We start from the raw sequence: 24,282 nt of genomic DNA on the forward strand, positions 1-24,282 counted from the left end.
TAGTTCAAACAGCTTGAGTGAAATTGGAAATGTAAGATAGCTAGAAATGAACATGGTGGGGGGCTTTAGCTGGAGCTTGAGAAACAGTGATTTCTTCTTGGCTTTGTGTTCTCAGTTACTGCCAAATAAATCATGTTAAGAAGATTATTTTAAATCAATGTCTATATCAATAATTTAGTTGGCATTATTGAAGTAGTAGAGGCAATGCTTGCTGAACAAGCAGTTTCAGCATCACTGGGGAGTGTCTGCCCTCTTTAGGTGGTTTCCCTTGAAGACTCAGACAAGAAGGAATGCTTGTCGCCTGGGACAGCAGCTGAGACAAGTGAAGGCTGGCTTTGGAAGTCTACTCTTTCAGTTCATTATGGTTTTTGGAGAAAGAGAATGTGGTCGGGTGCTGGAAGAGGCTTTACTCCCTTCACAGCTACAACTATGGGTTCAGCTGTGACTGGGCTCTAGCTGGAACTCAGTTGGCTCCCACGGAGCACAGGGAAAACAAGCAATGATGCCAGAGCTGTCTCTGTGTGTGTGAGCTCACTCTCTCCATGTCCATGAAACCCAGAAAGAGTTTTGTTTCTGATTTCTCTTTAAACTGGTGATCTCAAGAGTTGGTAGTCCCTTTCTGGGTCATGGATGTGCTGTATGTGATCTGTTTCTTGCCAACTTTCCTTAAGTATCAATTTGGGATGTGGTGTGAGTGGCCCTTGATCCAGCATAGCCTTGGCTGTTTTGCAGTCACATCATGGACTGTTGTCTGGATGTTGAGCATCAGCACATCTGCGTGTAGCTGTGTTCTGTGCTGAAACCTAAGGCGATGGAAGTGTGCAGCCCAATTTATTTCAATTCTGGTCGTCACATACACTGGAATCTCCCTGCTTTAGTAACTGGAAGAGTCAAGTCAAACTATTGTTCTAAGCTGGTCTTACAGGAGTTGTCTGTGCAACGTGCATCTCAAATTCTCTTTTTTAATATTAATACTTGTCTGGCCTCTCCTAAGGTTATATTAGGCAGTCCTAAGACATGTGGGTAACTTGCAAACAAGTGGGGATGTTTAAATGTGCTGAGATAAACTAACAAACATTTACAATGCAGCTCAGAGTGTAGGACAAATAATACACATGATATGAAGTAAATATTTGATTGTGTATGACAATCTCCAGTAGTGTTCCCCATACATTTGCAATCACTTTCATAATCATTTCAGCAGTAAGGCCTTAGTTATGGATCTCTAGGGAAGGTCTCATGGACTTGTATCCATAAAGGCGGGATGTTTAAGTTACAACCTGCATGCTGGTGTGACAAATATTTGTATCTGTTTGCTAGTTCAGGGAATGGAACAAGGGCGTATTGCTTGGTACTAAGCAGTACTCAGGTTTTTAAATAATTGCAAACTACTGGAGGAGTTAAACCAAAGAAATTTAGTAATTCATTTACTCAAAAAGATTTCTGGAGATCTATCAATATTCTTGGCCCAGGAAAAGGTGCTAAAGTCATAGTTGAACTTTTGACAGTTTTTTATTTGTTTGAGCACATTTAACTCTGATTTGTTTTATTTTTTTAAGTTTGCCAACTCAGTTCATGGGGCAAAGCAGCTTTTGCATGTCATCGATTGATCCAATATTTTGCTTTTTGTCTTCCACTCAAATAAAGCTAATTTTTGTCTCATTTTTTTCTTTTTTGAGCATCAGCACCCCAGTCTGATGAAGGCTCTGACATTGATTCTGAACCAGATTTACCTTTAAAAAGAAAGCAGCGTCGCAGCAGAACAACCTTCACGGCAGAGCAACTGGAAGAGCTGGAAAGAGCTTTTGAGAGGACACACTACCCTGATATTTATACTAGGGAAGAACTTGCTCAAAGAGCCAAACTCACAGAGGCTCGTGTCCAGGTATGTATTCAAAAGCTGCCTAAAAAAGGGAATTTCTTTTTCTGTTAGCATGTCATTCCTTTTGTATTCTGAAGTGATCCTACTCTGGGATAGAATGAAAATGCAAAGCTACATTGTTTACAGCCTCAGGGGGTTTTGCTGTACATGGACACTGGGTTTCCAACTGTTTAAGACAACTGCTTTGAAAGAAAAACTTACGTTTTCCCCAGTAATTGTTCCATACCTACCATGAATACAATACTGAGCATTTGGAGAAGGAGGTCTATTATCCCAGTTAGTTTGGTTTATGCATTTGACAGCACTCTGCATGTAATCAGGTCAGCTGTTGTGCCAGTTTATAGTTACTTAACTGATTTCATCTGTTGTTGTTTGGGTCTTTCGGGCATTAACAGAAGAGAGAAAAACCATTTTAAAAAGGACAATGTGTCTGTAGAACCATGCAAGTGAGCAAGGTTACTGATGCTGTATCTACAGTTTACTTTTAAGTTAGCTTTTGAAGTTGACTTGATTTAAACCTTGTAATAGCTGTTTTAATCTCACCATCAGTTTAATTTGAAAGAAAATAAACCCTCAAATAGCTGTTAGGTCTTCAAAACTTTGTGTAGAACCAGATCATCTAAAACAAGCTAATGTGTTGAAGGAGTAAACCATGGAGATGATTTAAATAAAAAAAAAGCATGAACCTGGATTTTCAGATGCACAAAACCAGGCAAATAGCAGTCAAATAATTCTGGAATAAACTGTGCCCTAGAGTTCAGGTTCAGGCTTGGACTTCTCTCTTTCATGGCAAAGAAGCATGTCCTGTGAAATGTTTAATACTTCAGGTGGAATCCTCTGCTGCTCTTCTACTACTTGATCTCTAAGAGCAATTTGGAAAAGCATGCCCATCTAAATCTGTCTGAACTACAAGTGTTCATAAGCAAATGTGTGGCTGTGTGACAAGCAAAATATTGTAGCTTGTGATCTAATCAAGGAAGAGAAAGTAATGGTAACTTGTGATCTAACCAAGGGTACAGGTGAATTTAGTTGCTTTGGTAAAACTCTATTTTTATGTTTTGATCTTTGAAGCTCAGTCATTCTGACTCTGCAAACTGAAATAAGCAATAGAAAACATGCCTCTGACTTTTTGAGACAAGCACACCTATTGCACCATGGCTGTATTATTGCGTATCTGTCTTGAAAGGTCCAGACTTTTTCAGTTTTACCTGCTAAACATTTTTTTTTGCAGAAAACTTCGCACCATATTTTTTGTAAGTGTTTGTTATGACTGTGACAAAATCAGATGTGTAGATGAATTTGTCTGGAAGGCAAACTCAGTGGTGCATGACTCTTTTCTTAACATGTTTACGAAGTGAAATGCTTGCAAAACAGCTTCATCTATAGACTTGTGTCAGGTAAGACCAAATCAAACGCTAGAAATCATCCACACACAAACATAATAAAGATAACTTCCTACACAAGTTCTGTTAGCAAGACGAATGGGATCTAGGATATGACGTTTTGGGCTCTGTTAGCTTCAGTGCCAAAATACGATAAAATGAAAAAGACCTTGTTCATGTTTTTCTAAATCAATGACCCACAGCTAGAAGAAAAGCAGAACTCTCATTAACATAACAGCTGTCTTAATGTGGCTTTAACCCTGTGACTTTTTACATTCCTTATGGCTTCCTTGGTTCCCTTGAGACACATCCTGTCTCACACCACTCCTATGATCTACAGCTTCACAAATTCCCCAGTAACTCTGACATGGATATTTTACCTAACCCAGCATGGAAGAAAGTTCCCAGTCAATCAATGATTAAAATACCAGAACAAAACATTTCTGGATTAAAGATGAGCTGGGGTTGAAGTAACCAGCCTGTGGGCAGTTTCCTAGTGCACTCCATCTGTCTGGTACCCTTGAAGACTGGCAGAGTGATTTAGCAGTGGATTAAGGAATACAGGATTTGTCTTATCAGCATTCAGCACCTCTCTATAGCTCCTTAAAATAGCCACCTATGATGGGCATGAAATAAAAGACAACCTGTGAAAAGAAAATAACCCCAAGAGACTTGAGGCAGAGAGGGCTGGATAGCCATACTGATGCAACATTCAAGCTTTCTTAGTCACACTTTTTTGGTAACAGTATGACAGAGACGAGAGATACCAAATTTTATATGGATACATACACAAAGATCTCTTTGACTGCCTCCCAATCAAGCATCATCTAAAAGAGCTGGCTTTTTGCAGCCTGAGTCCAGCTGAGCCTAGAAAATTTATTTTTTTCTCTGGAGCTGTAAGGTCCAATTTTGTAGACTTGTTTCACATTGTCTAGGAAGTTATTTAATTGATTACAACTGGATCAACTTGCTATTACTTCAGTCCCTTCTTGTAGTGCTTGAATCTCGTGTTTTGTTTTTTCTACCCTGCCATCCCTGTGCTTCCCCTTTCCTTCTATTCCCTGAGGCACTCTCTGAACACCCGTGAAAAGAAGAGTCTTAAACTGCCTAACCATCTATTTTCTCACTTTCCCACTGTTGAAGGGTAACCAAACACATGTTTCTAAGCTCATTTGTTAGAGTGGGGAAAAGAAGTCGCTTCTGGGCTGAGATCAAGCTTAGAACATTTCAGCCCCTAAGGGGAATTTTTGAAAGCTACAAACAACTGAAAACAGACTTAACACTGTGAATGTTATTTGTGTACTTCATTGAATCTTTCTCCTCCATGTTTGAGCCTAGATGTGGTGTAGAGCCAGGACAACCTCTTCTGCTGCCTCTTCCAATGGCATCTGGCTCTTCTCTGCATGTTAGAGGCAGGAGGAAGGAGAAAGTTCTTTGGTCTTGTGTGTTCATCAGATACAATTCAGAAACACGAGTCTCCAAGGATGACCATTAAATAAACAAATAACACCCCCACCTCCCCAGTAATACCCTGGGAATGTGAGGTTAAAGATTCACATGCTGAGAGTAAAAATGACAACCATGCAGTGCTCTCCTGGTCCAGTTTAAAACCTCATTAAAGCCACCACTGAGTTGCAGTGCAGGCCCTTAAGGTCTGTAGTCTATTTTTACCAACTCAATCTGAAGGCAAATTCTAAAAATGAAATTTTCCCCAGTGTAGATAAAGATCAAAGGCTCTTTCTGAGCTTCGGAGCAGCGTGGTTGCGGTTTCTGTGACAAACAGTGCATTAGGAATGAAGTGGGTAGCATCTTTTCTGGCCACCTCTTGATTCCCACATCAGGCTTATTTTTAGACCTGGATGAACTGGATGAACTTTGGCAGCAGCTTGGAGCTTGTTTCAGATTGATGGTGGGAGGTGTTTACTTCAATCTTTCAGTGAAGGGTTTTTAAATAAGGTGCAGGTTTGTCCTGTAGCAGGCGGAGGGCCAGGAGCCTGCCTTGGCTGATGAGGGCTGGCCAGTCAGACAAACCTTCTTGGGCTGTGTGTGGAAGGCAGGCATCCCAAATTATCAGAAACATGATGCGTGAGGCTTGTGTGTTGGACCGCATTGAGGATGTGCCCCTAGGTGTATGGGATTTTGTGGGGCAAGAGGTCCTGCATTGGAAGCAGCTGGCACATGGCCTTCCTATTTAACCCCAAAAGACAACAGGAGAAATTTGTTTGGACTGTTTCAGTCTATGAATAATGGTGAAAAAACAAGGGAAGTCAGGAAGAATTTTGAAATGTGAGTATGTTCTGTCCTGAAAAGGTGGTTCTCAGCCAAATCCCAGGTTTAAATTGGTTTGCTTGAAAACTTCCAAAAAGAAAAATATTGTTTAGCAAAAGAGCATGTCTGAAAATTCAAGCAGATCTCTCCAGGCTACTAGGACGGGGTTGGATGTTCCCATGTCAGACTTGTAATCAGCTTGTAAACTTTTGTAAAAAGCTTATTACAACCTCAGCAAATAAAAGAAGTCCCAAGAGCTCAAAAGTCTTGAGTAGCCAGAAGAAAAATTATAAAAATATTTTTAAGTGCTTTGCTTACATATTGTTTCCTTTGTTTCACTGTGGTGCAGGGAAGGGAAGAGATGGTTGGGAGAATAAATAGAAGGAAAACTAAGAGCAGAAGTTATGACTCTTAAGCTAGTAGTAAGGTTTGAAAGATCTGAAGTCCAGTTTCTCAGCTTTAACGGTCTCTTCTCAGTAGTAAACAGTGAAAAGCATTCACTGGTAAACCATGGGGGAGGGAGGACCTGTGCCAAAAAAAAGTCTTAATTTGCCCTCAGCTCCTCTGAAATGGTTTGAGCCTCTGTGCTGAACCATTCAATGCAGTGGGAAGATGGGATAAAGGAATGTAGGATGGATTCAGGAACATTAAAGACCTTTCAGCAGATCTTTACAGTTATTCCTGATGTGGTTTATGGAGATTTTCTAGTGCCTTTTCTTGAGGCTGTCCCTCTTGCATCAAGTATAGGATGAAGAAAGAAAATGCTGTGTGCATTCTTGTAGTAGATAACCCTGTAATTGCAGATATTTTTTTCCCCCTAGTGAAAAGAAGAAATTCCTATGGGTAAATTAGTCAACTACAAGCATATGCAGGCCCAAGAAGACATTTTTTAAATATAAAGGAAAAGAAGGGATGTGATTTTGATTCACATTTTCTGGTCTCTGCTGCCTAAGGGCTCAAATTAGTGGTGCTTTAATTTATAAATACACAGTTCAATTTGCTCATTACTCAATAGTTTGCAGAACCGTTCAGTTGCAGTGTTTTAGAAGTATTTGTGTGGGACTGAGTCAGAGTCTTTTCCAAGAAACCTATGACATTTGAATGTGTTGGATCACTCTGGGAGGTGGTTGGAAGTCCTTGTACCCTACTGGTTTTGGGGTCTTTTTAAATGTTGTGTGTGGTGTGGTGGTGTTGTGGAGTTTCTTTTGTGGAGGGTTATTTCTTGTGTGTGTATGGTTTTGTGGCGTTTTTTTATGGTTTGTTCTCTCCTTTTGTTTTAAAAGAACTCTGGTTTCTGTCATATTGATAACTCCTTGTATCCCAACCAGCATGACTTCCCGTCACCATAAACAGCTCCCGGCAGACCCCAGGCAGAGAACTTGCACTGGTGGTCACAGCAGGTTGTTCTCAGCAGGCTAGCAGCACTGCTTTGGGGTGCTGTGAGGAAGCAAGCCTACCCATGGTGTGCCTCTGTGTATGCAGGAGACCTTATTCCTGTGAGGCTGGAGGTGTGCAGATGTAGCAATGAAGCTGATTTAACAACTAGTGTTTGCTAAAAAGCAATTCTGTTTCTACTCTTTCTTTTTCCCGTGCCTAGTCCCTGGCAGTGCTCTCCCTGGAACTCATCTGATACCACGGTGAGCCAGGCTGGAAATTCACCCTACTGCAAAAAAAGAAAAGGGATGAAAAAATCTTTTTTAACTTCTTTTCCCCTGTTGGTCTGCGTTTTCCCCATTGGGTTAGGCAGGCACACAGGCTGGTGTCAGGTGTTGGCCTCCTGAGAGGGTGAAAGTGCCGGCACAGGCTGCTCTGAAGGCTGCCGAAGTAAATACAGGTCCAGTATCAGCAGGGACTGCAGGATCGGGTGCTGCAGGTGTCTTTAGAAGTCATCCTGCTGTGTTCCACAGAGGTAGCAGTCAGCTCTCTCATGGCTGGTGCAACACAGCTTCATTATCAGTTTCCCTTTTTCAGTCTCTCCTCTTCGTAGGGCATCCCCACTGCTTCTGGCCGCCCTAAATTCATTCCCTGATGGCACACCCACCAAGGACTTCTGCTTGCAGGATGGTTAGACTTCATTTTGAACATGTTAATGTTGGGAGAAGGGAGGTAGAGAATATGGTGGGTGGGTTAGACAGTTACTGTGAAAAATATAAGGCAAAAGAGGAAAAAACCAAAAAACCTCCTCTGTCTAAAATTAGAAGTGCCGTTAACAATACATCAGTCTTTTGACTTTGTGTGCTTTTGGCACTGATGCTTGCAATGGTCAGGACTGTGTATAACAAAATATCCACGGGTTTTCTGCAAAATTCACATCTCAAATGTTTTGCCCTGTTGGATCAGAGATCTTTTTGCCTTAAAAGCACATAGAGCACTCTGTGTTTATGATCAGACTGTTGAAATGTCAAGGCTAATTACACTAGTGTGTTCCCAAGTGGATAAATGCATCTTTTAAAGAATATCCTGTTGAGATGAACAAAATAAGATTTTGGCATGATCACTTGCTAACTACTTAAAATAAAAATTATAATAAAAGGCAGAATCTACATATTAGAAGGTATAGATGGGAGAAACCTATTAGTTTACCTCATCCGTTCTACACTGGTACAAAATACTTTTTTTTCTATTCTTTTGTGGACTGATTTCTTTTTTTGGTCATTCCGGTTCTAGATGCTTGAAAAACTAGAGCCTCCAATACTTATTTCCCTTAAAGTACTCTTAATTTCATTGTCTTCAGATCTGTTTTTGAGATGTCAATTTTGGCCAGACACTCGGTTCAATATTGTTACCATTTGGGCAATTTATGTTCCACCTTTGAAAGTGACATAGAAACTGGGGAGCCAGAGCCTCACCAAAATGAATGTGACTTGGCTTCTGCTGCAGATATCACTTTTGGACGCTTGGGCCTTTCAGACAAACCACATTGCCTGTGTCTGCATTTGCACAGTACCAAGCACAATGCTGGCCTGATTTATAGCTCCTTCACATTACACCAGTGCAAGTGGATCATATTCCTTCAGACACGGTACTGTTTGTGTAAGAATGCTATATTTTGAGTCTCCAAAATGCAATAGCTTGCTTACCCACAGCTTTTGTTTCCATAAGGGAATTCTGTGTGGTAGTGGTGAAGTACTAGCTAGGGTTGGTCTGCCTTCCACTGACATCCATGCTGTTGCTGGTGTAGGCAATGCATAAGACACATTAGTTTGTTAGATTAAGTAGGCACAGGTAATTTAGAGTTGGTTTCTGTCACACCCACTGCAGGGTGGCATTTTCTCACAGTATGACACCTGTGGTCTTTATCAGGGGCTGTATTATATTCTGAGCATCTCTACATCCTTCTCAGAAGGGGAGGTGTAGGAGAACAGAACCATCCATCCTGTGGGAACCTGCTAGATTTGGAAAGGCCGCTCAGAGGATGAGGATTTGTCATGCTCGTGGAAGCTGAAATTTGCTGCACATAGGAGAACATGATGTTTACATCATGCTGGAAATGTACAAACAGAATAAAATGCTTCCCCAGGTGTTTACAATATGTTTCTATGCAGATACATTGGCTTGTGGTGACCAGTTTTATTTTTAAGTCTTGTCTTGATATTGGCAAAATTTTTCAGGATTCCTTTAATCAGTGGTAAAAGTGCTCATGGATTCCTCAGGATATATGCTGATCTAAAAAGTAAAAGAGTTTCCTGAACTCTTAAGTCAAGGCAGCCGAACACAGTCTAAGTGAAATACTATGACTGGAAAGTAACAATAAAATAAATCATCTCAGTCAGCTCAGAAAGCATATAACTGCTACTGAATTAAGTTTGGGATCTGACTAATTTTAATAAATATTATACGAAGTGTAAATAACATTTTTAGAGTTATTTTTTTCTAGTTACTCTTTTTAGTTATTTTTTCTTCACTTTTCTAAACCTATTTTCAATGTTTTATCTCCCATTTAATTTTATTTGTATTTGTAGCTGCTGTCTTGCTGTTACATTATTTCTTTTTTGCATTCTGTCATGTACAACAGCTGAAGTCTGCAGTTACTTGGTATAAAATGGGAGTTAAACACAGTTGCAAAACAAATGTGAAAAGGGAGAGGCCATGACAGTAAATAATAACAATAGTAAAACTGGTTGTGTTAAAACATTCAGAACTACAGATTCATAGCTTCAGTGTGTTCACTTATAAAAAATAGTGATGGTAAGAGTCAGGATCACGCTTATGGTCCTTTTAAAGATAAATTATTTTTACCAAGGCTGGTCCAAAGTCCATTAAAATCAAAGCGGAACAAGTGTGTGTGTGGGTCGGGCCCCTAGTGCTCACTGTAAAGGTGTGTGGTGTGTTTTCTTTTTTCTTCTTACATTTTTGCTTAATTAATGTGCCTCTGTGGTTCTGCAGTGACAAGTGTATGGTACTAGTGGCAATAAGCCTTGCTCTGCAGGTTTGAATTTGTTCAAGGGGTTTTGGTGAGTTAATTTTGGACTAACTCTGGTGCCAGTCAGGTGCCATCTGCCTTCCTGCCACTCAGGGAAAATAAAAAGCCAGAGCAGGTGGCAGAAGGTGTGTGCTGCACTGATGGGGCAGCAGTGGAGCAGAAGTGGCTGGAGCTGATGGATGAGCCTGAAACCATGGCTGTGCCAGCATAATGTGACAAGGCTGACAGCCAAGTAGCACCCATTTAGCATGTCCCAATTACGTGGGACTGAGGGGCTAATAGCATTGTTTCTGCACAGCCTGGGTAGGTTCCTGCACCCCTGCAGAGTCCCACTTAATTTAATGGGGCTCCAGGTGGCAACAGAGCTCTGTGCAAGTATGTTCATTGCAAGACTGTTGTAGACTTTTTGATACCATTGAGTGTGTCCCTTTCAGGGATATAATACATACCTGTGGTTCTGGAAAAATGAGAATTTATAAAATGAGCTAGAAATCTGTCTGTAAATAAAAGCATAAACCTCAACATTAATGCAAATCACTTGCTATTGAATTAAAGTTTGGGATCTGACTGATTTTAATAACGACCTAGGGCATGAAAGCAAATGCTTATCTGTAGAGGAAACAAAATCTCGCTACCTCGTTTTCCTCAGTGAAATCCACTCAGGTAGTGTAGTTCATTTAGTGTTTCCAAAGCATTTGAAGATCTTCAGATAACCTCCTTAACCTGGAGAAGGGAGAGTGTCATGGAGAAAGCCATAGTTAATGACCTGGGTAGGCTAATTACAACATGCATTTACTGTTCCCTGCTCCCTCTCTGACCTCCATTATCCTTCTTAAATGCTCTTTGGCTCTTTAGCAAAGCCTCTTCCTCCCTGCTCAGTGCGTTTTGCCCCTTTTTCCTTCTCTTTGGTCATCTTCAAAAGATACTCCTGCAGGAGTGTAAGGCTGGTGGCTTTTGGGAGACATAGGCAGGTGGAAGGAATCTGTGAGGACTAAATAAGAAATTTAAACTTAAATGTCAGTGAGGGAAGCAGAGGTAAGGAGAGGGAAGAAAAAATATATAGATGTCTGTAGGATGAGAAAGTAGAAAGATATTGCTGAATATAGACCCATCCTTAACTCCCCGTCTCTCCCCTGGTGCCTCGTCCCTGCAAGCTGCTTTCAAAAATGGTTCATGTGGAAGCAAAGGGAGGGTAGGTATGTATAGCAAAACACCAAGAGAGGGATTCTGAGGTAGGCAGAGGCCCCATCCACCCCTCTGTCCTAAATCTTAAACTGGAGTGGGAGTATGTAATTGAGGGGTAGAAGTTGTGGTCAAAGGAGGAGGCAGCTGTGTGAACCAAGCATCTCATTCTGGAAAGAGGATGAAGCCAGATCAAACTACATGGTGACAGATGGCCCACGTCAGAAACCAGATGGCACACTGAGTCCCACTACTCCTGTGAAATAGCAAGCAGAGGAGAAGCCTACAGTGTAGTCCAAAATGTTTTTGTACTCTTATGTAAGGGCCACTCATGGTTTGTGAATGATGTTACGCCTAGAAGTCCAGTCTGTGATGGCTGATTCATACACCAGCATGGTCTGATTGCAGGAAGGGTGACAGATCTGAGACCCAGCTTTTACCAACACGTCTGTGTGTGGCTCATAAGCTGATGTACCTCAGTGGCTTTCAGGACAGGCTTTACAGGCTGTGCAGATGTACCCTGCAAGATGCTAACACCCAGTTAAGGTTTTATCTAATTGATAATATCCATGGATGATCATTGCAACTGCTTCTGGGTTTTCAGTTATGAGTAACTGCCTGCTCATTTACAAGTGAGTGTAACCTCCCTTATCTCTTTCTTTCCTGGGGTGGTCCACTTCATGGATTTGAGCGCTGTAATCTAGAAGTTATTCTAAACCTGCAGCGAGGGCAGTGTGCATGCACGCTGGTCCAGGCACCCCTGCTGTGGCTGGTTGCTGTTCTGATTCACAGCGTGTGTAATCTCTATAATATCAATATTAACGAATGTGTTTTGCAACTCTTATTGTGTCTGCATTTGTGAAGTCTTGCCTCTCCCTTTCATGGAGGTAATAAGAGCCATCCAAGACTTTGAAAACTTAAAATATGAACTGAGAATGACGTGAAGGAAAGCAGATTTATAGCTAAAATGTCTCACTAATCCAAACCCCATCTGTCTGGTACCCTGTCCTGGGAACAGATTTCAAAGTGGTTCTGAAATGCTAATCTAGTACTGAAATTCTGATCTACTGTTAATGTCAAAATTATTAAGAGATGTTTTGTACATATGTGAACGTACATGAAAACTTGCTGGGAGGGATTTGTGTGTTTTGTACACTGGGCTTGTATTTTTCAAATTAAAAGCTTAAAGTTCTGTTGATCATTAGGGCAACGTAGTATCCCAATATATAAGTACAAGCACCTTCCAACAGTGCATTAAGCAATGCAGCTAACTCTTCAGCAAATTAAATATAAAGACAATACAATCCAGACCAAATAACTTTGGCTGGCACTTACATCAAACAGAGAGATGTTTCACTTCCTCATTAAATCTGGCACAATAAGGATAGTGATTACTAGCTATTAAAAGCACTCAAGTTTGAAAGCATTAGTCAGCTTGTTTCTCAGGAGATGGTGTATTTGGGAGGAAACTAGGGTTTGCATTACCTGTGTCCTGTCTGCTGAACCATGGAAGTGTGCACCAAGGGCTCTTTTCTTGTTTAGGAGCTCCAAGCCTAGTGCACATCTCTGTATCTCTCATCTCAGACACTGAATGCATTTGAAATATAATGCCATTTTTTCTGAAGCACCCTTATTAAATCTACAAAAATCAAATGTCTCTAATTAAAACCTTTGTAGGTCTGGTTTAGTAACCGACGTGCTAGATGGAGGAAACAGGCAGGAGCCAACCAACTGATGGCTTTCAACCATCTGATCCCAGGAGGATTTCCACCCAGTGCCATGCCAACTTTGCCGACGTACCAGCTCTCTGAGCCCTCTTATCAACCCACCTCAATACCGCAAGGTACAGTAGCCAACAGGTACTTGGTTAAAACAGTGTTATTGGGAGGTTTCCTGTGTTGGTCTGTTGTAGAAATATTTTCTAATGAGAAAAAGGGGTGTTGGCTAATTTAGGGTCTTGGTCAGTGAGGACCTTGCAAGGCTACTTATTTTAAGCGTGTAAGAACTTGGGTTTGTTTTGCTGCAAGAAAAGGCTGGTTACATGTGAAGGGTGCTAGCTAGAGAAATAATAACCTCCTGCACGGCAGAGGTGCAGTGTTGGTAAAGCGATGTACACGCTTCCCTACCCTTCTATTGCATTGGCCCCCATTGCTGAGAGTGCCTGGTGTGGTGGGGAAGGACGCAGAAGTTAATTCTGTCTTCTTTGTTACTTTCAGTGATGGTGCATTGGAAACTTCTGTAAATACTCTGAATATTTATCTGACAGTGAAAAAACCCAGCTATTTAGACCATCTTGTTTCACATCAGATAGTAGCAAGTCTTAGTATGGTAAAAATTTTGTCTAAATGTTATCAGAAATTCTCTGAAATTTGATGTATTGGGGGTTTTTTTTGGTGGGGGGAGGAGGGAACAGAGCTTCAAATCAAGGCTATGCTAGATTTCACTGTTAAAGAAAAATCTTATGACTGAGATCTTATAAAACAAACTACTGTATTCTTCTTGCTCCCTCCTTGAGATTTGCATCCTAACTGTTGGTGGATGTTCTAATTAAGGGAATTTTTCAAAGCTCAGGGCTTCTCCCATCCACTACTAGGTTCACTACAAACCATGGCAGAATTTCTGTGCTGTGATCAGGCGAGAAAAGCCCCTTACCAGTCTTTTAAGCAAATAAAGCTTTTTCTTTCTTTTTTTTTTTTTTAATACATATCTATCTATATAAATATTGCTGTATCAATTCTTAACAATATGTGCCCATTAAGGATTGTCTGAAACCTGCATGTCTCTTGTTACGATTTTACAGACTGTTTAAGAATATTTGTGTAATCTTACTGGCCAGTTAAATATCCAGCAATATTAAGGATTTACCTTTCTACTTATCTAGTGTTTAGATGCAGGTTCTGATGCAATTCTGTCAAGTCGAGCTTCGCATAATGAACTTATTATGCCAGAAAAAAAGAGGAAAACGTATCAACATGTTTCTTTTGCTTCCAGCCGTGTCTGATCCAAGCAGTACCGTCCATAGACCTCAACCTCTCCCTCCAAGCACTGTACACCAAAGCAGCCTCCCTTCGAATCCAGAGAGCAACTCTGCCTATTGCCTACCCAGCACCAGGCATGGATTTTCCAGCTATACAGACAGCTTTGTGCCTCCATCCGGGCCCTCAAATCCCATGAACCCTGCCATTGGCAATGGCCTTTCACCTCAGGTCAGTCCTGTGTTTTCAGACAGAGGATTTGCTGTATACCAGAACCAAAGAGTCTATTCCCTCAGGCCACAGTATAATGAATTGCCAAATTTAAACCATAATGTATTCTTTATACAAGCCACATGATTTCAGTTTGCTAGTTTCCTTCTTTTTTTATTTTTTTTTCCTCCTACTGGCTAAATCAAGAGTCATAGCTTATATTTAATTTCCAGCGATTTATAATGTAATCATGCAGTCTTCAGGTTTAAATTCAGCCATCAAGCATTTGTAATGTTACTGCTATTCTCCTGAAGGTCCATGTCTAGGTACAGAAAGTAGATCATGTAGTTTTTCTGTGACTATACGTTTAAGATAACCTCACCAAGGTTTCACCAAATGGCCCAGGAAAATTACAGAGGAGTTGTATGAGGAGAGTTCCAAGGGCTGGGCAATGTGCATTGAGATGAGCTATAATCGAGTTATAAATACATAAATTAAGACTATTACTGCTCTTTGGCAATATATAAATGCATGAATACCATAATTGTTTTTCTAATTTGTGTGAGCTCTTTTTAGGAAATCATGTTAATAAATTGCCTTGCTAATTGAGTGTCAAAAGGTTGGTTAAATTTTCCTACAAGCAGCATCCGTCTGAAGCTGACATTATTAGTTAAAGCTTGAATAGATGGTGGTTTATTTTATTAGCGAGAGCTTTGCTCAGGTGCTTGGAAAGCAATGTCCACTAAATTCTGAGAAGTCACAAAGAGGATGCAATCTATAATTACAATCAGGAATCTCTTCAGGGCTGAAAGTGAGAGTTTTAACAGCTTTATCTGCTTTCTACCCTTTTTTCCTCTTAGTGGTTAGAGAAACAGAGAGAAGCTCAGAATGACACAAATGAAAAGTGAAAAGACAATTATACTCAATTACACACTAATCACCGACTATCACCACTGCCTAAGCAGGGAGAGGGCATTCTAATAGGCAGAAAATGAGATTTTAATGGCACAAAGGGTGGCCAAAATAACGACTCGTATATCTTTGCCTCTTCCGTTTTCTTCAACTTGTGGTTTGCATCTTGGGAGTACAGTTCCTGGTTCCTGCGCAACGGTGATAACTCTGTGCAGCTGAAAAGTTCAAAGGCACTGGAGTTGAAAAGAATGAATAACAAAGGCAATGAAATAAACATTTTTGCCCAAAGGCAAAAGTTCATAAACCCTTTTTTGTAACAGTAAATGTAATTAAGATTCACAGATTCCTATAGCATAGAGCAGGGTACAAAACTTTATGGCTTGAAACCTCAGGAAAAAAATACCAGCAGAAAAACAAACGGATGTACTTTCAACAAGACTTGAATGGATTTTGTTCTAAAGGATTCTTATTTCTAAATGCAATCTCCAAGAAAAGCCATGACATATTAGGTGCTTCTTTTTTTATGTATATGTAATTTTTTTTTTAAGCAGCCAGTTTCACAGTGCACGAGGCTTCCACATTTTTGACATAAGTATCTTTCTGCCATTCAGTGTTAATCTGTCAAAAGTAGTTGTTTGTGTCAGTTCAAATGTATGTTGGTCCTGGCTATGGAAAATGTGATCTTTTCTTTCCTTTCACAAAGCTTTTATTGTCTGTGACACAGAAATGGAGTGCAACAGTAAAGAAATCTCATGGTGTCTGGGCAAAGCAGGATAAAAAAGTGAGGCTAGGTTTCCTCCCCCCAAAATCTTGCTGATTTGAGGTTTGATATAATCAAAAGGAGATCCTGGAGCAGATTAGATGACTCTAATCAGCTACTGTGCTGCTTTACACCCAGCCCTGTCTTTTTGCTATGAAATTTCAGTTGTTATGGCCTTTTTTCCTTAGACTGTTGAAACGTTTTTCTACCACAGTGCTTAGGGCTCCTGACTGTGTCCTGCATTTCTACCAACAGCTTTAGGGAAAGGCCAGTTGCTCAAAAGCTGACATCATGCAGTCATCACTGAGTGCATACAGGAGATTACTTACATCCATTTAGACCTTGAACAGCTTCTTGGCAACTGAATGATTACCTTCACTGGCTGATAAAGATCTTTGTATCAAATAAGCAAACAAACCAGCCCTAAAGTCACGCAGTGTTACCAAGACCTCCTCTTAAACAGTTTTGGGGCCTAAACAATGACTTAGAGATATGTATAAAACGTATGTATGTATAAAGGGACATACCTAGACTTTGTGTAAGGGAGCAATTCAGCCTCAGATATGTAAATTGTGGGACTATAGCAAACCAGTGAATGTCTTTATGCCCAAAAGAGCCTCAGATGTTGGTCACGTATGTTGAGAAGTTAGTGTGTGAAATGCCCCTTAGTCGTGGGGTATGTCACAGTGCATCCCCCTGTCACACTTCCTCGGGGCTCTTCCCGCAGACACCCAGGTGCTGACCCAGCAGCTGAGACAGCAGTGGCTGGAAAGTCGAAAGCCAATTCTGTGTTGGGGATTTCATGAAGAAAGAGAAACAGGAGTTTTCCTGCTGAGTGGGCATGTTGCAGTGCCCTGCCTGTGTGTGTGGAATTTAGATGAGAAAGAAAGAGGGTCTTTTTACTAGCCAGTGAATTTTTGACCACAATAAATCTGGGTGTGTGAGCAATTAGCATAATGTTTCCACCCATCCATGTCTCTCTACAGGCAAGTGCTCTAGACTTACTGTGTGTAAAGCAGAATTTATGGTGACTTTAGCAGGAGGGGGGGCCGACACTTTGTCTGAAGCCCAAATAATCTTTTGTGATTAAAAAAAAAAACCCCAACCTTAGAATGAGCAGAACAAAATCTAATATTAAGATTCATGGGATCATATTCTTACCAGACTTAAACCTCCTTTTCTCCTTTGACTTCAATTTATTCCAAATGAGGATCTGACATGCAAACCCCCTGCGAAGCTTCATTTTCCACACTGGATGTTTCCTTTCTAACTTTGTTCTTCAATATGATGTACAAATACGTTGTTTAAGGCAAGTGCTGGGAGGACAAAAGGAGATGGCTAGGGTGCTGTGATTTTAATTTTTATTGTGTTAGCCTTAGCAAGTTGGAGAAGGCTGTATGTCTTGGTCAGTTTTAGGAAGCGGAATGCTCTATAACATACCTGTCTTGCAGGCTGCGTAATAAAATGTTGCTCTTGTTTAAAAAAATTAGAGAACAGAAGGAGTCCATCTTATTAATATTCAGCACTTACTGACATCTAGACAAGGTCTGCAGATCTCCTCCAGATGACTGATTATTCTCCTTGTTCATGTGGTTTACTCATTATTACCTGGCTGTGGTGAGTGAACCTCTGTCTTACAGACCTGAAAAGGGTTGACTTTTGCTGGAATAAGACAGGGATCAATGTCTCAGGGAACTGGTAGCCAGGACTGTCCTTGTTTGTATTTCATGAAAAAGCAACTGAACTGCAAGCTCAACATCTCAGCCAGAGCTCTTTCAATATAATGTCAGAATGGAGATTATTAGTGTGTAATATATGTAAATTGCATATTTTTCTGTTTTCTTATGCCTATTATGCAGCATCTTGGCTTTCATGCATACGTGTATGGGAATACTGTATTTCCTTTTCAAATTAGGTTTCAGTTGCTCAGTGCATTTTCTTTAAACAAACATTCGTTAACTCAAAATTATTAGGGGGTAGCACATCTATGTGTTAATATGTGTCTACAGGACTTAAGTGTGCTTATGAACTGGCATGTCACTTTCTGATCACAGCATTAGTGGTCATCGCTGGTTCCTCAATGTGAAGCAGAAGAGCAACTGCTAAAGCACTTGTCTCACACCTGCTTTTGGTCTTACTGGAGAGCAGATTGTTTTTAAGACAGGATATCAATATTTTGAACTGCTTCATTTAAGATAAGGAAAAAGGCTTTTCCGGCGTACATAGGCATCCTCTGACCTTGTCATGTGCTTTTTATTAGTGTCAAAGCAGCAGTTTGCCCTCTACCAGGTGGTTCAGGCAGTTCACTGTTCTGGACTTCTTGTGGATTCAGGTGGAGCAGCAATGCTGTGCTCCCATTGCTGCTGCTGAGGTCACTGCCTTCCTGTATTTAACCTGTACGATACTCAGGTTTAAATAGGACTACAGTGTTAAGTTTGTACTGGAGGAATAACAAATCTGTATGACTTGTCTCCTGCTGGACAGATTTTTTTCTCCTTGCTGTCTAGAACACTTCTCAGATCTGCTTTTTCCTTTTCCTCATCATCTTTCCCCATAACTGAGTCAAGCCAGTAGCTTTAAAGGCTGCAGTTTCAAAATGAGAAGTGGATTGAATGTTCAATGGGTTGTGTAGAAGATCATAACAGTCTTTAACAAAGTTTGCAGTTCTCATGCCATTACCTGGAGCTGAGGAATAACCTTGATAAGAAAATTCCAGACATCTCTGTGGACAGTAGTAAAGCTGCAAGCTGTTCCAAGGTTTCTTTCTTTTACTATTAAAACACTTTGCTGCCTGAGTTTAAGAATTATTCTGTAACTCTCTTTGTTGAGATAGATCTTAAAACTTAGTCTTTGAGAGCACTTGGTTTTCACTAACCTGAAGTATGGATCTGATGGCAGCTGTCGAACCAGTTACAAATGTTTGTATTGTCTTGTTAACCCTGTTTTTAAGGGTAACACAGGAACCAGCGGCTGAAAACTTGCATTCCCTCATTAAGAAGGACAAGAGGAGGGGGGAAAAAAGCAACTATTTATTATACTTTTTTCCAATACTTTCTGTTGAATTCCTGTCCAACTAGTTGCCTGCAGAAACATTTCATTTGGATCCAAGTCCTACACCAATGGGAAGCTCATGATCTGTGTCACAATGAAATTGGCTTTGAGAGCTCTTCACTTAATGACTCAAGAACATGAGACAGAGGTCAGGGATTTCTTTGTGAGGAAGAAAATTAATTCACATGATAGAATTTTTGTGAACATGAGTTTTTGTTTTGTTATGTGTTTGGTTTAGGTTTTTTAGTTCCAAAAAAATAAAGTTTAGCCAGTGGGATTATTTTTGTTTCTGTGGGTACAAATATATGAGATAAAATGGTTTCATGATTGTTATCATGCAAGAATAACAACATTATTTGTTTTGTAAATATTGTAATATTTTAAATATTATTAATATACATGTTTCGATAATTTAACCTATAAAATGCATTAATATAACAATTGCAATAAACAGGTGATCTTACATTTGAATGTCCACCTTAACTTCTCTGGGCCTACTCCTTCCTTAATCCCCACCATGTCAGAAATGTTGGGGTGGGGGGGTTGGAGTTTCAGCCTTCAAAAGGTCTCCTCTTAGCTCAGAAAACTTTTATGGAAGTACAAAAATGCTCTGAACTTTTCTGGAAGCTTAAGCCAATTCTACTGTAACTTCCTAGAATACATGTTTAGAAATACAATAAAAAATATAGATACCTCAAATACAAAGAGTGCAAAATGACATTATATATAACATGTCATCATGTTTGTTTTTTTCTTCATGGTTTTCTTAACCCGCTTTTAATGGTATTGCTCTGTGACTGACTTATCTTCATAATAATTTATACCATTTAGAATATACACAGGGTGAGTATTCAGCATCACTGCAGCCCTTGAAATATCTTTTTTTATTTTTGCTACATGTCGAAGTTCAATTTAAACCACTTATTAAGTGAACGTATGAGTCAGCTCTTCATAGAGTACAAGACTGGCATGCACTGGTGACTTCTAATTCTTTAATGAATTTGCAAAATAGAAATATCAATGGGAATCTGAATACTTGCATATTTATTCAGTTAAGGACCGGTACATGAATGAGGGTTTTGTCGTGAGTAATCACAGATGACTCACTTGAGTCCTCAATCATGCCCTATATTTTAGATTTATTTTTTTTTAAAAAAGAAAAGGTACTAAAAAAACCACAGCATGATTCAGTGAAAAGCATATGTTGAAGTGGGATCAGAAAGAGCAGAATTTGATCCTTAGTAGTCCTTAGAAAACAGTGTATCCATCTTTAAATGTATCAGGTTCAATTTCCTACGAAATTTCTTACTTCTTTTAGAGAGAACTGTTTTATTTTTACCTTTGTTTTGCCAAGGTGTCAATAATAGCAATAATTTCCATATAAAAGAAAGGCTGAGTGCTGAATTAGAATACAGAGGCTTCCCCTGATCAAAATAGCAAGATACACTTTTATTTGTCCCCTGTGCTGAGTAGCCTAACATTAAAGACCCTGGCCTGTACTTTAATGTGAGCCTTATGAATAAACCCTTCCTTACTGGTTGGATTCCTCCAGTTATGCATGTCCATCATCTTTTTTAACTCCACACGTCAGTGCTGAGTTTGGTGAGAGTCCTCATGTGAAAGTTTTGCAGATCCCATCTGCCTGGCCACCTGCTAGGAAAAATAAAACTAGTGTTTGAATTAAAAAAAAAAAAAAAAAAAGAAAGGTATATTTTTGGTTTGTTTTGCTTTCAGAGAGTACAAAACCATGTATCCCAGCTGTGGAGGGAAAGTGTACAAGAGCCCAGCTAGTGGCAGCTGGGCTGGTTTCGTGATGTCCAGAAGAGTTCACAGGCAGACAGCAACCTAATCTCAAATTTAGGCTTGTTACGAACTGTTGTAAGTAATATTGCCATATTCCAGCATTTAAACTCAGAAGCCTGCAGTGTCTGTGACCGCCTGAAAAAGTTTCGAGATGTTTTATTTTATATATATACTTATAGATTCATATATATTATTCATATAAATTGTGACTATATGATCATCTTTGGGCTTTCTTTTACCTTTTCGGTCATCAAATTTTTTAACCTTTTCGATACAACCAGGAGCTAGAGAATTAGCTTCTCTGGATTATTTCAGTAACGTTACCTATTCCTATTACTCCAGGATCTCACACCTGAAAAAAGGCATGAGTTTTGTGACAGACTGTGGTAATATTGTGAACGGTAGTAATCTCCTGTAGATAAAACTGTAATTCATGAAGGATCAAGTTATCCTTTTAATTGCCCTAAATGTATGCTAGTACACCTTCTCTAATTTCACTGATGTCTAGTGGTGTGAAGTCACTATGAGGTCTCATTTGATATGAGTATGCAAAAGGTCGGATCATCAGATGTTCAAGGTCAATGTATTTGCTCCTACTTTCATTAACCAAGCATGTGGTTCCCCGTGCTTGCCATTTGGTACAAAAATTCTTTCTGTTGGGTTTCTTCATACATTCAGCAGAAATATTCATATATATAAAATGAATCTGCAACATGGTTCTAGGATTCTCTAGGTATAGATCCATGTAGCTAATTCATTTTAATTAATACTTCTAAAATATCTCATTTGAATGCATTATAACCATCCTTTTTGTGTTTTTTTTTTCTTGTGCAATATTTTGGTTTTGCGAGATTTTTCTACAGTGAAAAGAGTTAACAGCAGGTAATGCCATTCATCTCGGAAGGAGTTTGAAATTTTCAGTGTTAGTGATGAATGAGGGTATCTGACCCACATCTGTTTTACATTAGAATGGAACATTGCCCTGACATCGTTAGGAGCATTTGTCGAGATTCCCTGGACAGAGCTTCTGTAAATTACATGCTGCAAATGTGTCAGGGTCAGATAAGAGGATATCATTAACTCCGCTAAAGTTTACTCATGATTCTGTCAGTTCAACTTAATACGTTAACTGCCAACAATTTTCCTTGAGCTGTTTCATTAAATCTTTCATTCACAGGAGGAGGGAAAAAATGTATCACTGTACCCAAAAAATATTGCACATGTTCTTTTCTCATAAATCATATTAATTGCAGACATGGTCACAAAGCATATTAAATGCAGGCATGCGTAAATGAATTAAAACATATGAGCATTTTATTGTGCCTATGGTAGGTCCTACATCCTAAAATACCAACCACAGTAACAGGCATAAAGTTTCATTTAAATGGAATAAGCTTTTTCTCAGTTTAATGGCCTTTATTTTGTTGATAATAGAAGTATTTTCTAATAGCTGATAATGGACCAGATGTTGCTTACATGGTCTTTGAGGCTTTTATCATTGTTTCTCTTTCTGGATCATACCCTCAGCTAGTGATGTTGTGCTGACCCCATCAGCAAGGAATTTGTCCTGAGGAGTATTTTGGATTGCTTGGGATGTGCTCTCTGAAAACTTCTCTGTAGAGCTTGGTTGTTGCAGTTCACTGTGTTCTCTTTGCTTGCTCCTATTTGCGTTTTTGTTTTCTAATAGAATAGAACTATTTTATTAATTATATATACTGTCGTTTATTACATAAGTTCAAAAGCTCAGCATCAACACAGCTCTGCATGTGTTTTGTAAATAATGAGGACAAAATACATGTAACCAAAAACCTTACAGCCTGATTTTTTGCATTATAGGAATACTTTTTTAAAATAAATTGAATAGTTACAGCAGCATTTGTTTCTAGGTGTTAGATTAGTCCTCGATTTTTCTTTCAGCTTCTTTGGGATCCAGAGAGGCAAGGCTGACAATTACTACCTTGGCTTTCCCTGCTTTCAGAGGGAAGTACATCTTTTCCTGTAATATAGATGGTATAAGAATTGAATAAATTAATTTTCTTCCTTAATTATTGTAAAACAGTTAGATCTGTTTACTTATTTAGAACTACCAGGAAAAGATCTGTGTTGCAAAATCCAGATCTTCACGTGTCTCTTGTACACTACTCAGCTGAGGATGCTGGGCATCTTACGGACGTGGCCCATTAATGGCTTTCTAATTGATTAGGTGAAAGTCAGCCATGCCCTTCCTGTAACTCCTTGTATGGGTGATAAGGTCATGGCACATACCGTACGAAAGACTTCGGCCCTGAGGCTACTTCCCCTGTAGCTTTCAAAACAGACATGACCAAAAATCTAATTATTTAGATACTAATCAACTGCAGGATGATTCTGAAAGCCTCTGGAGAAGATATTTCTGAGAAGATGGTTACTGTTCAGTTTTCTCCACTGCAGAGACAGAGAACTGTGTCAGTTCTGCTCCCAAACGTCTACTAGGTGTGTGAGCACTTAATAAAAATATTCCTAAAGACTTGTATTATTATCCAATTAACTTAAAATTTTTAAAGTAAATCTTATCAAATGCTCATTTTAGTTTGTCAGAGAAGATAAATCTCTATCCAGCTACAGATGCTACTGAAATTTGTGTGTCTTTTGAAACCAGATCTAGACCCAGGTTTAAATGTTGGGGCTAATCTCTAAAATTACTCCCAATTCCAAAGTTTTTGAGCTCACTGTTTTTGCTGGCTAAGTCCAAATCATTTTGTTTATTGAAAATATTAAATAGAAAAAATCTAAAGTACATAGTTGGTAAAATAGCTATCTGCCCAACTCTGCAACTGGTCCCAGAAGTCCTGGTAGAGATGATGTGTGACATGAGAGTGCTTGTGCCGAGAGGAGTGCCACTGGACTCCAGCAGGGCTGCAAGGATGATGGAGCCAAGCCTGTGCTTCCTGATCTTGAACTTGGAACAGAGTGTAGTAAAGCCCTGTAAATACGGGTGTCACATACGTGCTCTGCGGGAATGGAAAGGGCTCTGCACTTACTTCAGATTTCTGATAAACCATGTGTGTTTTAAGCTGTTGTCAAAACCATGATACCTGCACCAACAAAAACATTTTCCAAAGTAGTAATTTTCAATGTAAATGTTTAAGTTAAGCTATGTTTATTTGAGGATCTTTCTCTTCTTTTAACTCTGTTAGTGTTAATTTTAAAGGACAAGGATTAATATAATCTAAATGAACACAGTTTTTGATATTGTATCCTGCTCATGCAATGTCAGATCATTAAGCATGCTAGGTTTTCAGGACTGTAAGATTTTCCAAAAAATATTTGTAATTCCTAAAATAGAAAAGCTAACTAAAATAATATTTAGAAATTTTAATAGTTTTCAGGAACCAATTTTTAGAAGAAAAACTTGAGAACCCAGTTATTTCAGCTTTCAAGGGGTTTGGAAACAA

At 39.4% G+C, this 24,282-nt stretch overlaps 1 protein-coding gene across 1 annotated transcript in view; it reads left to right on the forward strand.

Annotated features, from left to right (window-relative positions):
- Positions 1-24,282, forward strand: part of PAX3 (paired box 3) — a gene marked incomplete at its 5' end in the record, with an annotated part of 75,635 nt that overhangs the window by 48,901 nt on the left and 2,452 nt on the right. Inside the window, 3 exons of the mRNA XM_010016565.1 lie at positions 1,680-1,885; positions 12,815-12,980; positions 14,129-14,343. Of these exons, the coding sequence (XP_010014867.1) occupies positions 1,680-1,885; positions 12,815-12,980; positions 14,129-14,343 (587 nt within the window). The remainder of the gene's footprint in view (positions 1-1,679; positions 1,886-12,814; positions 12,981-14,128; positions 14,344-24,282) is intronic.

Source organism: Nestor notabilis, unplaced genomic scaffold (assembly GCF_000696875.1).
Source record: "Nestor notabilis isolate BGI_N333 unplaced genomic scaffold, ASM69687v1 scaffold24426, whole genome shotgun sequence".
NCBI classification, from domain to species: Eukaryota; Metazoa; Chordata; class Aves; order Psittaciformes; family Psittacidae; genus Nestor; species Nestor notabilis.